This window comes from Leptosomus discolor, chromosome 2, assembly GCF_034619465.1.
Source record: "Leptosomus discolor isolate bLepDis1 chromosome 2, bLepDis1.hap2, whole genome shotgun sequence".
Lineage (NCBI taxonomy): Eukaryota > Metazoa > Chordata > Aves > Leptosomiformes > Leptosomidae > Leptosomus > Leptosomus discolor.
The window spans coordinates 52,193,026-52,209,651 of record NC_141392.1 but is presented as its reverse complement, the minus strand read 5'-3'; the positions used below and the strand labels follow the sequence as shown (position 1 = coordinate 52,209,651).

Below are 16,626 nucleotides of genomic sequence, written 5' to 3'. Positions count from 1 at the left end.
TGTCACGAGTGAGAGCAGGATTTCTACGCAAGCGCCTCACAAACATGTTAAGTGTACCGTATGCCATCCGACTCACCGCTTTGCCCACTGGAGTGGATAGTTGTTTCTTCCATGCAAATATCTAACCTAAGAAGGTCAGATGATTGCACAGTGCAGCACAGAGGTCTTCTCGGGTAGCAAGAATGGGGGAATTAGCCCTAAGAAGAAACAGCCCTACCAGGCTTTCATCCAGTTCCTAGCAGCACAAGCACAGCCTAGCTTGGCCTTTTCTTACTCAGAGCAGTGCCTGAGTTTGGTTGCTACTTTCTTATTCCTGGAGCAGCAACAGAAAGGGGAGCAGATGCCAGTGATGGGTACAGGGCCAGGCCTGATTTGGGATAAAGTTTCTTGCACAGGGAAGACCTTGTACACACAGATAGGCCCGCTGCTTGCATGTACAGAAGAGAAAAGCAGGTGTCTGAACAAAGAGGAAGCCACTTTCATGAGCTGTAGCATGTTTCAAAAGAGAGAGGTGAAGTAGGAACCTCACAGCTGCTGTCACATGCCATGTGGTTGACTGGCACAAGACAGACACTCTGACAGACAGCAATAATAGGTCAACTTGGCTATTGCTTTGCAATAACTAGTTATGCTCAGCCAGTAATGATATTTATTTAAGATTCTTATGAATTATTACAATTTTAAAACCATATATTGAAACACTGTTTCTGACACAGGGACAGTTTTCCAGAAAAGTTAGCCTGCATCCAGATTCAGTGGGCAACCATTGCATTCTTGATCCAAGAAACAAAACTAGGAATTTGGACAAAAACAGTCTTTGATGGCTGGGTACAGTCCAGTCCCCAAGAGGTGATTCCATATTGAACAAATCTGTCCTTATCTTGACAGACCAGAGGTGCTCCAACTTCAGCCTAGGGAGAAGAGGGAATGAAGTGACTCTTTTAGTGATGGAGGGACTAGACATGCAAACAGCAAAATACTGGAAAGCATAGTATTGTGGTCATTCTGAAGGCCTCAAAATATGACTGAGGCAAGGACTGTAGAGAGAGGGAGAGTGTTTTATGAGACCTGCTGGAGTAAAAATATGGCGGGAAAAAAAGTTGTTTCCAAGCATTCAGGCCATTCCGCTGGTCTGAAGAAGAGAGACCCAACCGCCAACCATGGATGTGGGAGCATCCCCAGATCACTGTGAAGCCAATTACACAAAAAAGGAAGTTTCTCAATTTTCCACATTCTCTGACTTACTTGATTCTGGACTAAATTAATATAATTATAATTTTATTGAAAAGCTCCCAACACGATACCCTCCATTAAGAAAACCCCATTTTAAAAGTCTTTTCATACACTTGCAAAATTTAGAAAACTGAAAGCACTTCAAGATTTATTCAATCATGGGATTAAGTAAAGATGTGGTAGAACTGCAAGTTGCACCAGAAACAGTCACTAGTTTCCCCTCTGTCTCTAGGAACAAAGGGAAGTCCAGCTAGTATATCACAGGCTTTAATTCAGGTGGGATGGCGTATTCACAACACTAGGCTACTAGGATATGTCAGCATGCAGTTCTGAAAGGAAAGCAAAATTACCCCACGCAATTTCCCTGCTATTCTGCTTGACTCTGTGAGTGAAGGAAAAAATGCTATGTATACCTCAGTTCTTACACTTCATGCGGAAGCCTTCAATTGCTAAAGCTGTTTCTGAGCCTTGAAAGTACAGATTGTCATTTGACCTGCTTACATTCAAAGCTTGATTATTCTTACCTCGCAGTTACCTGTGCTTCCAAAAGTAAATCCACCACAGAATTCATGACTTTTGACACTTCCATTCAGAAATTCAGGGTGATTACATATTCTGTTTCCAAGCACAGGGAATTCAACGTCTTTTAATCTGTTGTCTGTATTGGTACCTTTATGAACAACCACGAAAATACAACAGTTATGAATGGTAGCCTGGGCATTTTGCTCCAGTGAAGCCTCAGTAATGAAAGGACTGGGATCCATCTCCAGCTCTACTATAGTCTTTGAGCACCTTGAAGGACCTTATTAAATATTCCAACTTTTTTGTACTTGGATCATACCTACCCTCAAAAAGCAGAGGTTATAGTTCTTTGCAAAGTGTTACTAAGTAAATAAAACCAGATGCTTAGTATTCTGAGCCATTGTGTCGGTTTGTAGGCTTTCATCATGGCTTGCTTCAGGGGGAAAAATGTTAGCCTGGATTTACTTTACATTATTTTGCACTCTTTCAAGCCTGAAGAGCTTTCCAGACAAGGAGGATTTTCCTGAAGTCAAGGCTGGATTTTCCCAAAACACAGTTTATTTAGATGCAGTGCTCTGGCTTTGCTCCCCTTCCCCGGCTGATTTCGTTAATTAGTTGCATGACATGGCAAGACCCTCTTTCCCACTGCCTAAACGCAATAATGGTCTGTTGACTTATCCATCCTAACGCACTTCTAGAAAAAATTTAGCTTGTACCATTTTTTTTTTTGTGTGTCTGTGATCATTAGAACGTGGGAAACAGCTGCCACCATGTGGCAAACTGAACAAAAAAGAAAAAAAATGCAAGGTAAGAAAGGGAAAAAACATGAGAGGAAAGTCAGTAAATACTGTCTATGCTGTAGAAAAGTTTTTTGGGATAATGCTGATGAGTTACACTGATATTAGAGTAATTATTTTTAAACATTATTTTCATAGCATTGATTTTGTAGCTAGATGACACAAGAAGGGGAAAAAGGTACTGCAATCTATGTGGAAGGTTTTTATGGTGAAACTCAGAGGCAGGGATATGTTCTGTTCATTTTAAATTTTTTTAATATTCTGTGAATACACACGTAAAGAAGAATTCATTGGCTTCATTTTACAGGTGGAGTATTAATAACATGCTGTCTGGCAAATGGGGTGGGAAGGGCACCCTTGCATGTAGCTCAGCGAGGCCAAAAGTGTGTACATTGGGACTGAATGAAGGCATCACTGCTGGAAGCGGCAGTGATGAGGAATAGATTCCTGCTGCAGCAAAAGCAGGCCAAAGAGGGCTGGGTGTTCTTAACCCTCAGCGTAGATGCAGTGAGATTTGGGCAGCAGGAGACTACATGGTCGGTTTTTAATGCCAGGCTGTAAACAAAATCCAGGTGAGGGTGTTACAGGCATAAAAACCCTTCAGCTTGAACTCGTCTTGCTCATGTTCCAGAGATGGCTGGATCTGAGCAAGCTCTGACTCAAAGGCTTCACAGTTCCCAGGATGCTGCCTTGTCTCAGATACAAGGTCTTAAGGCTGGTGCTTGCCCATATATCTTACCAGTCTGGAGTGAATGTCAGTCCCTGCAGGAGTCTATGTAGACAGTAATGTTTAGACTACAGGAAGGCAAGTGCAAGCTTCATTCAGATGTTAAAAAAATGTATATCTGAAGACCAAAATCAAAACCAAGGGCATTATTTGAGTATTGTTCTTATTTGTGCAAACACAGTGTATGCCTAAGCTGAAGAAAGACAACAAATAGACATAGATAAAAGGTGGTAAAGCTTCAAATCTAATTCTTGTCTCTCTTTCCTCTTGTTTAATAAATTCAGTTTATGTGAACAATGAGGGAGGAAAAATCAAGCTCTGAGATAAAGACCTAAAAAAAATAATGTTGCCTGGTGACCTCTGACTTAGTTAAATCTTAAGTAAAATGTGTTTTTCAGGTCCTATGAGTGCACATATTTTGGGATATGATTTGAAAACATTGCTAAGTTTTCAACCTCACAAAATATGCTTTACCTCTTGTTTTTCCCCAGGCAGTTAGAAAACATACTGCGTCTCTTTCTACCATCCGACTGGTTTCAGGCAAACAAACTGGTTTTACACGGTCAGTAACTGTTACAGGACTGGAAAACAAACAAAGAATAATTAAAAGATCCTTAGAAAAATTACCATTAGCTTGTTCAGTCTTCATACTCAGAAGGCTCTGCATGGAAATGGCACGGGGAAGGGTGGAGAAGCTGATGGTGCCTTAAAACTGTATAGATGGCTGTAAGATGGCCCCTAGTCACTTAGTGAAAAAAGAAGTTCCTTACAGCAACTGAAAGTCCCTGGGATGTGTTTGTAGGCACAGCCACAATGGGAGTGTGTTTGCAGCCTAGTGCTAGAATGTTGATCTCTGGTTACCTCTGCGATGTTTATAGGAACATGCACAAGCCCAAGCCCAGCCCTTAGCAACCCTTGAAGGTGGTGTGAAACTGAGTTACTCAGATCGTCCCTGCCTCAGAGGTTGTGGACATTTTCACGGGCTTCACAGGAGGAGGCAAGGATGGATGAATGAGTAAATAAGCAGACACAGCTGAAGTTGTGGAAAATTCCTTTCTCCTCTGATTATGTGGGTGTTATAACTGTAGGTGACATCATGCAGTATCTCACATGTTACTAAGTCTAGTACCTCAATAAAGTAAATACCAAAATAAAACTCTTCCTCATCACAACATTGTGCCTGAAGGCTTCAGAACTGGAATAAAGCTCAATATGGAGTGGAGCGGAGTGTACAGGGCCCTGGGAAGCAGTTCTGCAGGAGACGAAAATGTTGCATAGGGAGATCTTCGCTTTGGACTGTCTGATCCCTTATGGACTGTCAAACGTAAATGTGAAAAGATGACGTGGCTTCTGGAAGGTATATCGCCCTAGGAGTCAGACAAGTGCAGTTTTGGTATAGTCAAAGTATATCTAAACAAGGTGTTAAATAAGATCTACCACTGTCAGGAATCTACCCTGTGAAGGTTAGTTCTGACTGTGAAAGAGAGCAGAAGGACTTGAATAACTCCGAATGTTCGGTCAGGGTAAAATGAACTTTTATAATCTCTTTTCAGGCCCATAATGATTTTCAAAGTATGTGATGTGGTAGCTACTGAGATCTTCAATGTCCAGTTAAAGGGAAATAACAAATCCTCCTGTTCCTAACCAGGCCATGCTAGGGTCATGAGCCCTGAGAAAATCCAAGAGAATGAGAGACCAAGGGAACTAACTCTGACCCATCTCAAAATAAAAGATGTCTCCAACACAAAAATCTGAATGAAACATGAACACAGTAGTCCAGGAAGGTAGGAGATGTTAACCAGTGCCTGTGCTGAAGCTACAGTTGTGCCAATACCATCCTCATCATCATCATTTTGAACTCTATCTTCCAGCCCTCTGAAGTCCAAGATGGTGATCTCAAACTTCCACTCTCACATGGTTCCATGAAATTAATCCTATGTGAGTTATTTTCCCTATAAGAATGGAAATCAGCTCTATAGCTTCCAAAATTAGCTCATTCAACTGCTCAATAAAGTCCATTTTTATTGAAAGAATTCCTGAAAATTGATAGTCAAGAGGAGATTAAAGTGAGAAACTCAGATTGGTGGGAGGGTTTATTGGTTTCCAGGTTTCTCTAGGTTTCTAGTGCTGTTCCTCTAGGACCTTGATGTTCAAGGTTGTATTTAGCACCTCAGATCTAATTCCACTGTTGGTATGGCCCTCACAGTCACTCTGGTCCCCGTTAGTCTTGCTGGTGTGATAGTAGCCAGGCAAAGATTTTTGAACAACAGCAATAGAGCATTGCAGCTTCTGCTTCCCAACATCAAGAAATTAACTTTGTTTCTACCTATGCTCCTATTCTGCATAGGTCTTGCAGAAGACCTCAAGGAATTTCTACATCCATCCTAAGATGAGACAGCACCTGAAGACCCTGTTGGCACACAAGGAACTGGACTTCAAACAGGATTGCAACGAACATGAGGTGGATGCTGGCACCTTCTCAGAGGCCTCTGACATCTGCGTAGGTAAATGAACAGAAGAGCAGGTAACAAGACCTCAGAAGATCTACCAGAATATGGATGACATGACATTGAAATGGAAGTATAAAGTTCCAGACAGCACATATCTTCTCAGGAGCATGGACTAGACTTCTACTGAAACCAGTAGTCCTCAATTGTTTATCCTCCTTTAGGAAGATTTTGGCCAAGATCTTCACAGATCTTCATCAGTTCTCTGACAAGTCTTGCCTATTTCCCACAAAATGCAGCTATAGGAGTAGCAACCAATCTTCTCATATCGTATATTTTTGGGTGATCTGTTTTATGGGCAGTGAAGATTTGGAAATATTAAGGTCCACAAAAAAATTTGAAGACAAATGTAAAGAAGGAATTCAATGAAGCTGAAAACAAGCAAAGCCGATCTAAGCCAGAAGCTGAAGGATATGATGTCTACATCTGCTATTTATGGCATCTCATATGCAAAATGTGTTCAGATGGTGAGTGCTGCTGATGCAAAACTGACTACAGTTCTATCGCATGCATGTATCTACGGCGCAAATGTGCACCGAGCACCCAATGAAAGAGGAATTGAATGACATAGCTACAAGCACTAACAAGAGTAAAACTAGTGGAACATAAGTCCCTTTTACTCACCTGAAGTCAGTGGGATTTTGATTAATCAAGCATCACAGAACCTGAGTTGAAATTTAATCGAAATTTTTCTAAGTTCATTAAAGCTGTATGAGGAATTTTTAAAAAGAAATGTCCTCTCAGGTCAAACATGAGCTTTTCATGATCTTTAATCCATTTGAGTGTAAGAACAAGAAGGAAACCAATGAGTAGAAAAGTTTCAGGAGCATTCCAAAAGGGAAGAAATAACATTGAAATAACATTTCAGAGCAGACTGCTCAGACATCTAAAGAAGACACAAGAAAGGGCCTCAGGCAATTACAATTATGCACAGGATTTTTCACTACATCACAAGCAGGATCTGGTTTTACTGAGCTGTTGGCCAAGACAGCAGCTCATGAAACATGCACATGGCCTGGCCTGGAGCACTGACAGGGAAACTGGACCCTTCTACTTGCTCCATCCAGAAGCTGTGATGCCTCCTGGCCCAAACTTCAGCTGGGGCCCACAGCTCTCAGACCTGAGCAGGAAAAGCCTCCAAGCAGAAGATCCTCCAGACACAAGTCTGCTTTAGTTTGCCTCCACCCTCCCTGCTTCATTGGAGCTGCTTCTTTGCAGGTGGTGTGTGGGAATTCGCCATGACAATTCCTCCCATCCTAACTGGTCCTTGCCTTCCCTAAACAGTGTCAGAAGCTCACGCAGGTTCCATCAATGGGGTCATTCAGCAGGAATGATGCTCAGAGTTCACCTTTGAACAGATGCCTATGCTAACACTCAAAGGGAGTCTCACACTCTCTCATACCACCCTCAACCATCCCTGAGAGCTAACCCCAGGCTAAGCTAATTTGGGACTCCTGAATATAGGTGTTAGGGGTGGAAAACTTGGACTGAAATGGTACCTGTTCAACTTCAGCAAAGCGATATCTGCTCCATTTGGTTCCTTTAACACTTTCTGAACACTTTGGATTTGCAGGGGCGGCTCTGCAGCATTGAGATTCTGTAGCCCAAGAAAAACCCTGTAGGAAGAAGGCTCTGTTGACCTGGAATAAAGGACAGTGGCAAGGTTATACATCCTTGTAATCAAGAATGCCACTCTTACAAAATTCAGTGATTTCCCTAGAGAACTGTAATTAACAAGATGGCCAGGCTGCTACTTCTTACCACAGATGCCCTCATTTATTCTTGAGGAGAAGGAAAATGTTGCTTTTTTAACAGTTTGATTTTTATGACAGTGAAAAAAATCCCATGAGCTGTAAATAATGTGGCACCTTCTTGCAGTCTTCACAACTCCTAAAGCCCTAAGAGACAACAGATAGCCACAATTTTTGCAAGTGCAGTAAGCATCAGCACATCATTAGCACCCTTTTTGGCATGCTTTGGGGTTGGGAAGAGGGCAGATGGCAGAAGTAACCTCTGTCGTGCTCTATTCTAGCAGAAGATAAAAATCAGCTTGCTGGCAAGGAAGACAGGGAATAAGAAGTAAAGAAAGTGCCTTAATGGGTACATCTAGCTCCTTTGTTGATTTTCTCACACAGATTTAGGAAATGCCTGTTACTCATTCTTGTGGATACTCACTCTTGCAAGCATTGAGCTGCAGTAAGGACCCACTGTGGATGTATCAGAGTGCCAGCACAATGGTGCACATTGGTACTAGAATAGAGAAGATAATTACCTTAATTTAAGACTGCATAGTCAACTCTCCACCATGTATACTGTGCCCAATGAAAAATATTAGCAAACTAGCAATATGCCCCTTCTATTAGTCATAGTTTGTCTTTTGCCAATGGCAAGAGAAATCAAATGCAGATTTTCAAAGGACAAGCTTTATTTGCTCCAGAACATGAGAGACATGAAAAGAAATGGCTTCTAACACAACTAGGGTGGTCACAGCATTGATTTACATTTGAATCAGATTGGGCACCAGGTAAAAAGGGATGACCAAGATCCATTCATACACATCGCAGGTTGGTGGCTATATTTCTGGGCCTAAATCCCCCTCTGCAAAATGCAATTAACTATCTGTATCCTCAGTGGGAATTATTCCTTCCCCATTTCAGCAAATAAAGCCATATTTAATGTCTGCAGTTCAAGTGTTTGCCCTCTGGAGATTCAGGAGAAAGTGGGGACTTTGGGATTAACGACTCAGTAAGTAGCTATCTACGGACATTATGATTTTTTTTTTTTAAAAAAAAGAAGTTTAATTTACATGCTAAGGTATTTTATATAGAAACCAAAGCCAGTTTCTCAAAGCATATGCATTGTTTCCTGTGAGTCTTTTTCTAACACCTGTTCCCTGTGAAACACTGGTGCTCACAGATGTGATACAGTCTGGAATACCAGTACCTTGTCCTGAGACTGATGTGCCAAGGCCAAGACCCTGGAGATGCATCACACATGCTATATTGCTCACAGGCTCGCTCAGTCCTCGTTGGGACTTTTCCACAGTCATGCTCAGAAGCTACAGAATAAAAAAAAGCTACAATGGAGAATTTTAAAGCAGTTCTGTAATGCCACCCACAGTGCAATTAGATGGAAAGAGAAAGGCATAAGACTTTTTTATTTTCCTTAGGATTTCACTCTTTATGTTGGTTAATGGAAACTAAGGGTAAAGAAACAATCAGAAGCTTTAGGCTCCATTATATTATTATTACCTTGAGCATTTATACCTGGGACTAATATATCACATTTGACATGACAAAATATTAATTTACCTGGAAAAAATCGTTAACTATGTCAAATATTTGGATGTAGTGAGATAACATAAGTAAACCCAGAATGAACCCCACCCCTGGAAGAAAATCTGTAGGGAAGTTGAAGGTAAAAAAGTGCTAAAGAAAGTGGAAGAGTTTATTGCCCAGACAAAATCACAATTTCTAAATTGTTTAAACCATTATGGTCTACACCTCGATTGAGCTCAAACAAATCCCTAGATTATAACTAAAACTGGGTCACTGTCCCCTTGTCATAAAATATTCCAATTTTGTCCACACTGCTCACTCTACTTTCTTGTTAATCCGAATCTCTCCAAATCTCAAAATGAACTTTTTAAAATGCATTGAGCTTGGGTGCTCAGCAAGGACCCAAGTAACTCTTTCCAGAGCTGCATATGGTGCTATGAATGTTAAATTTGTTAGTTCCAGTATAAGACAGTTAATAAGTAATCAAAGATAAGAGTCTGTAAAGTTCCCCTACAACTTAATTTCAAAATACACTATTCAAAGTTTATTTTGAAAAGAGATCAGATCTCAAAGTGAAGCTCCATCACAGCAGTTCCAGGGAGCAGGTTTTTACAGCTGTGGTACATGTTTTTGTATACCATTCCTTATTCTTTTTGCCTGCACAGTTCTTGGGTCTGGTTGACAAAATTAATGTGTACAATCATAATGCATTGCTGCTTAGAGGAGCACATTAGATGGCCAGCATGAAGAATATCACATACTCCTGAGGTAGTGCCCACTCTTCACAATTTTGTATTGCTACACTGTCCAACAGAGCAGTGATTCGGCCTCCAGATATTACCGTAGTAAAAATAACACACGAGATTAAGAAGAAACAGAGTTTCCATATCCCTGACAGATATATCAAAAAAAAAAAAAAAAAAAAAAAATCTATCAAAATGCAGACAAGGAAGGGAAAAGCAGAGCAAACAAGATGACTGCCAGGTGTGCCAAGCAGTGCTCCCAGTACATTACAGCTGTTATTGATGCCCATTGCCAGGGCACCACAGAAAGCAAAATCTCTTTTGCTGCTGAATTTTTCAGCAGACACTACAGCTGCTTGGTGTACTGATTACTACCCTAAAATAGAAAAAAAGAATTAAGCAAGTCTGCGGAGAATATCCAGGACCAAATTTGCTCCCCACCCCAAAAGAAAGACAAAATATCTAGGGACAGATTATTTTAACATCCAGATCAGAATAAAAATTAAGTCTGCAGAGAATGAAAAGGGTTTCAAAGGATGTAATCACTGGGGCTCCCAGCTAACAGGAAAAGCATATGAGCAGGTTCTTGAGGCATTAGTCCTGCCATAAAGTGCATGGAAAGACCAGTTGAACATCAACGAAATTCTCTCCTGTGTTTGAGGAGCCCAGGGAAGGAATACCTCTCTTCACAACTTCACTGGATATTTCAAATTCAGCTAGCAACTCTGCGTGCTTATCTTCACTGATGATAAAGGGCACACAGATTGTTACCTATGAAATTGTACAGCTGATTCTTAGCACCAGGTTATCTAAACTTTGGATAAATGTTACAGGTTCCTGATTGTGCCAAACTTCCATACAGACCTAAATTCAAATCAAAAACTACTGGCTACTGCATTTTTTTATGGTTGAACTGAAAACATTTTGAACCGCCATAACAAGCTGTAGAAAGGGAGGACAGAAAAGTTTTTAAAGATAATTACAGCAGCGTGGGATTTCACAGTACTCCCATTTCTTTTCTGGGTCTGTTGTGAAGCACCAAACACCATGTACATCTCCATCAGGATTCCTGCAATACTGTAATAGTTACAAAAAACAGAGAATTAAGACTCCAAATGTTAGCCACAGAATGAAGAAGTCTGTAAGTGCATGTTTTTAGAAAAGTGTTAAACTAAAACTTTGAATTAATTGCCCTAACCACTTTTCCACTGGATGTTAAATGTTTTCTATTTCATCTGATCACAAAATTTTCTTTCCTGTGTCTCAAAACCATTAGCTGAAATTAGAAAAATATGATAAAATTGCTATCATTATCTTCATCCACCAAGAGTCACCCTAGCTCTAGTGCTTTTTAAGACCTCATGAGAAGTAAAGTTTGACATAGGATGACTAAGTGCTTTGCATTGAAACATTTATTGTTGGCCTAATCCTTGCTCCCCTAAAGTCAGTAAGAGCAAGTTAGGTCAGCCCCAAGAATTTGCCAGAAGCCTTCTTAGTTTGTAACAAACAGCAAAAGTCACCACTTTGGGGTTTGCAGAAATCAGGGAAGAACTGTATGATTTCTTTCGTGCTGCTTGCCTGTCAGCGTCAACCCCATGGTGTACCTCTGTGCTTGAAGTACCAACATCCTAGGTAACGTAAAATGCATCGTTTCCTCTTCAACACTATTAGAGGTCTGGGCTATCAATGTGATGACTTCCAGATATGCTTAACCTGGTCTATAAAGACCAAACATGAAGTGTTTACTGAGGGATCATGGAGAAAGGAGACAATGTTCAATGACACCAATGGCATTAGCAGCTGTTTACATTTTTATCCAGGCCTGCTCTTGGATGAGTCACAGGAGTGAAATATTTGTGGCTATGAGGTTTCTGAGAACTCCACTCTTGACAAGTCCTACCCCTTCCAGTTTTTGCTACTGTTCCACGATAGTCTTTACCATTACCGTTAACACAGTCTGTGAAAAAAGAGGAAAAGGAAATTATTGTTAGCCACTGAATCTGTATGTGGTGGTGGTAAGCAGAAACATGCCACATTGAGCACCTTTAGGACTTGCACACCCTCTAGTGTCTATAGCAGAAAGAAAGACAAATATGTACCCTGTGATGTGATCCCTTAGTTCATCAAGATGGATGTCTTCCTGGATGTACAGAGTAGCTGAATTTGAAAGATTTTCAAGGAACATCAAGCTAAATGTTTTCTGTAACATACTGCAACTATCTGAAAAGACTCCAAGATTCCTGCTAATTGGTATCAGTAAGTACTTACCATGAGAGATGCCTATTTCAGAGTTAGCAGCCCATTAGACTGAAAGTGCAATTTTTTCTTCCAAGGACATTGCTTCAGGTACTTTCTTCTGATGCACGTGAGTAAGAATACACAGCTCCATTTAGGAATGTATCTTTTATCCAACCCTGCTGCCTTCCTTTGCAAAGTAAATAATCCATGGAAAGCTCTATTATACATTCAGGAAAGTCACACCACTTTGACCAACATGGACTATTAATTAAGGAAACAATGAAGCAGGACAGAGCAGAAAAATTTTTCTCTTAGAGAGTACATTTCGCAAAAAATGGTTGCCTATGAACAATACAACGAGCTAAGGTTAACCTCCTGAAAGTATAAAGCACAGCACAAGCAAAATTCCTGTAATAACTACAATTTGCTGTGATCGTATTTCTATAGCGCACAGCTACAGAAACACTAGAAATTTTGTCTATTTTCCTCTTGTTCCTCTAAATGAAAAAAATATCCTACAGAATGCCCTGTAAAATGATATAGGCTACAGGGTATGAGCTGACTAAAGAGTACTTGCTGCAAAGTTGAACAGTACAGATCTGAAAGCTGGAGGAGGGATACGACTTATGTTGCAGCCCTACTCAAGAATAATTTTAATAGATTACTACTTCCTTTACCCACAGGCTCTACAGGAGGTGACACTCATAGCCAGCTGTTACCAGATGTGGTGGGTGTAGTCAGAGCAATATTTTGTGCTGTCGTTGCAGGGAGGTCGTTTAGTGCAGGCTCTTGTGTATGATCATCACACTTCTTGAGATTGCAGTACTCCCATCTCACACTGGGGTCAGTGGTGAAACACCATGGGCTGTTATCTCCATCTGGGTTTCTACAATAGTTGTCCTTCAAATCACTGCAAAAATAAGTACGATAGTCATGCTGCACAAGACTGAAAGTAATCAAACAAATATCTTGCGAAAAAGATGTGGATCTGTACTATGTACAGATAAATACATACACTAATTTTTTACTTATTGCCAGATATCCTGTAACTAGCAAACACATTTATGGCTGTGATACAAGCGGAGAGTTATATTTCACACGTACATCAGAGTAATGAATATATCTACACATAAGGAAACATAACTCAACTGCTGGCTTAAATTCTGGCCATAATATGTCAATGTGTTAAGTAGCTAAATAAATGCCCAATATGCCAATAATTTAATTTCTAAGTATATATGTATAAGCATACACAACTGTGTGAATTAGTAATAAATATGCAGGAAGATCCATACTGTTGGTGGGCAATTATGCTTTTCCAAAATTTTTATTTTCAGATGTCAGAGGGTTCTTTCTCATGTTCAGAAGAATGGCAAATAAATATTTACGCAAACGATCCTCCCCCACCCCCCAAAAACCCCCACTTCTACTGAATTCAGTGGGAGCATTCTCATGCCTGTGCTTGCTGTGACATGGAGAAGCACAATTTCCCTCTTCATTAATGTGCAGTGTTGCAGTATTTCCCCATCCTGAATCACAGCACAGTCACAGAATAAAAAAACTGCAATGCTTTTTTCCTGAATATGCCAGAACATACTAATTCCACATTTTCACAGCTTGATTTCATTTTTTTTTTAAATGTTTGTGAAAAACGGCATCCCCTCTGAGGATATTCCAGTTTCAATACATCAGTATTTTTGATGCCAAAATATGATTTGAAATGTCAAAAATTTCAAAGGCAAAAAATAGAAAAGTATCAACCTTCTTGCTTATACTTGTAATCCACCAAACAATGACAGATCTCCTAGCAATTGTCATCTTGTTGCTTTCCTACCCTTATTAAAAACTAGCACATTAGTAATTATGATTAGCTCTCTAAGTTGTGCTTGTCCAGTTTTGTTAGCCTGAAGAAGACGTATCAAGGGTGAAAATTCAATGTATGCAATTCTGGGTGCCCAATTCCAACTACAAAGAACATTTAAATGGTAGTTCTAATCATAATATATCTGACTGTGTGTTTTGCAGCATAAATGCTGTGTTGTCCCCAGATGAAATAAGTAGAAAGGCCACCACAAAGATCTCAAATTCATAAACAAAATTCATATTTCAGCCGATGCCCAGACTCTGGATACAAGTCTCGCAGTGTTGTTGCCAGAAGATCAGATTTAAAAGTAAAGATACACAAATGTATTTTACTCAGAATTTAAGTAACAAGAAATTACAGTTTTAAAAATTGAGACCAAAAGAAAATGTTTCCACATCTTGGAAACATTTTCTTTTATAGATACATTCCCCGGCAGTGTTTCAAATCACAGATGTGCAAAGATAATACAATCAGTAATAGTCATTGTCAGCTAAAGCAAGAATAAGTGAGATAAACATACGCATTTGGGAATCTGTCTGGGGTTTTTTCATGCCTGTGTGGGAACATGGAGTTCCAGGCCTGGCACTTTTTTCCGGATGCAGTGATGGAGGTTGTGCCACGATAACTCTGTCCTTTGCCATGGTAGCACTCCTCTGGCAGGGGAACCTGCATAGGCACATCTGCAGCAAACAACAGAAACTGGTCCTTTACATCATGATTTTATGTTCTTACTGAGTAGGCACAAGAAAGCATCCAACACACAGGGTGACAAAACCAAATGACTTGTTTATATAGACAGCACCCAGTGAGAGCATCACAGCCAGCACGAAAAGTGGAAGGGCACTTCCAAAGATATTTAGAAAATATGCACAGATTAACCTCACATGTCAGATGTTGTTTAGTGAAAGGCTCACCACTCAGTTTAATTTCGGTATATGTGAACATGTTTGAATTAAAGATCAGAAAGTTCAAGTGAAAAATCCTCAAAGATTAGATGCTAGTGATTTTGCCCCAGTATATTTCTAAAATGGACATCCTGTTAAACTTTAATCTACTATCCTTTTGATAATAAGACTTTCTTTTTATTTTTTGTGCTTAAATAGGTGGATGTTTCAGATGAGATTTGTAAGACTTTGGAAGCTCCTGTCCTCTCTTTTGTAGCTACTTTCAAAAAATCAGACTTCCTTTTATTTAGCACTTTTTAATCTCTTTAAACCTGTTTTTCAGCTTTCAATTAACTTGCTAAAAATGTCCTACCTTTGGGAAAAAAGGAATATTAAAAAATAAACCTCTTTCATGCTGTAATTCTTCTGTTGGGTCAGCTGGTGATTTTATATCCTTCACTGCACTTCCTTAACCATTGAAAGTCCAGTATTTGGCAGGTTTTGTAACATGCCAAACAAAAACTGCATTAACAACAGTGACAAAATGACTGAAAAAAGATTTAACATATTTACATTAAGAAACAATAAATCCCTCACTGTCTTAAAATCCTTATCTCAAGTATGCTCCATTAATCATACCAGCAATCCCTTGTTCTGTCCCGTCACAGTGGGGAATTGCACAATATTCCCACCGAATGCTGCTGTTGATGGTGTAGCACCAAGGCCTCTTCTCTCCATCAGGGTTTCTACAGTAGTTCTCCTCTAAGCTTCTGAAACAGAAACGCCAGCTTTAAACTACTCACAGAAATCCAGGAGACTTGTGTGCAAGACTGTTAATAACCACTGCATGCAGATCTCAACTCAGCAGTTACATTTATCCTTTTTGGAGATTAGTTACGTCACACATCACTGTTTTGGGACTAATCAACAGCCTTTGAATTTACAGTCTAAATACTGATGATATACGAAGAACTTTTCCAATGCTTACACTTTCTGCTTTTGTTTTTGAGGCTAAAATACGGCAGTAAAAGCTGACTTCAAAACACCTCACCGTTATGGTAAGAAACAGGTGAGGCTGAATGTCACAGACTGGTCCTGGAATCATGAGCATATCAGCGTATTGCTCTCTGCCCTGAGATAATGGACAGGGTTTCACACATCCAGAAAAACTTGTAGGATCCATTTTGCAACCTACAGGATAAAAACACAGAGCTAAAAGCCTAGTCAGTCCCAGTTACTTCTGCCCGTTGATAATGGTCTGCAAACCAAGCTGCTCTGACCTTGGAGCATGAGGATGTATTGCAGCATCTTGGACCTTGGAGCACCACTATTCAGAAGAGTAATGCATTGAAAGTGGGCCAAAACACAGCTAGGGAATTTTTAACATAAAATTAGTACTTATAAACTCTGCAGTGGGATGTGGAGGAGACAGATGAGACAAGTACATGAGAATAAAGTAACTGGTAAAAAAAAAGGAATGCTGCAAAAAATTAAGAGCAAAACTTTAACAGAAGTAATGAGAGCTGACAAAAGGTGAGAAAACAGCTTATCAACACAGCTGCGGAAAACCTGTGCTGCTCTTGCCTCTGCATCTGGATCTGTAAGGAATAACTATGTTCTTTCATATTTGTTAAAATGACAAGGTTCAGCATACTTGCAGGGGTATCTGTCAGGAATCCAGCCATGTCTGTGAGGAAACTGCGTGTTCCAGTGTTGGCAGGCATTTCCTGATTCAGTGACGGCTATCCTGCCTCGATAGTCTTCTCCTTTCCCTGAAAGACACTGGGAGCCCAGGCCAGAGACTCGTGGGTGTGTAGCTGTAACAGGATGAAA

At 40.1% G+C, this 16,626-nt stretch overlaps 1 protein-coding gene across 2 annotated transcripts in view; it reads right to left on the bottom strand.

Annotated features, from left to right (window-relative positions):
* Nucleotides 1–752: 752 nt before the first annotated feature.
* The window catches only part of LOC104345502 (plasminogen), a 29,395-nt gene continuing 13,521 nt past the window's right edge, over nt 753–16,626 (bottom strand). Inside the window, exons 8-20 of one of the 2 annotated variants that reach the window (XM_009949967.2) lie at nt 16,448–16,610; nt 15,433–15,563; nt 14,430–14,589; nt 12,765–12,955; nt 11,616–11,764; nt 10,791–10,884; nt 10,747–10,749; nt 8,730–8,844; nt 7,962–8,036; nt 7,286–7,426; nt 3,754–3,860; nt 1,758–1,903; nt 753–911 (exon numbers count right to left, since the gene is read on the bottom strand). In XM_009949967.2, coding sequence (XP_009948269.2) covers nt 753–911; nt 1,758–1,903; nt 3,754–3,860; nt 7,286–7,426; nt 7,962–8,036; nt 8,730–8,844; nt 10,747–10,749; nt 10,791–10,884; nt 11,616–11,764; nt 12,765–12,955; nt 14,430–14,589; nt 15,433–15,563; nt 16,448–16,610 — 1,634 coding nt within the window. The remainder of the gene's footprint in view (nt 912–1,757; nt 1,904–3,753; nt 3,861–7,285; nt 7,427–7,961; nt 8,037–8,729; nt 8,845–10,746; nt 10,750–10,790; nt 10,885–11,615; nt 11,765–12,764; nt 12,956–14,429; nt 14,590–15,432; nt 15,564–16,447; nt 16,611–16,626) is intronic. The other variant, XM_086461067.1, reaches the window with a different exon arrangement.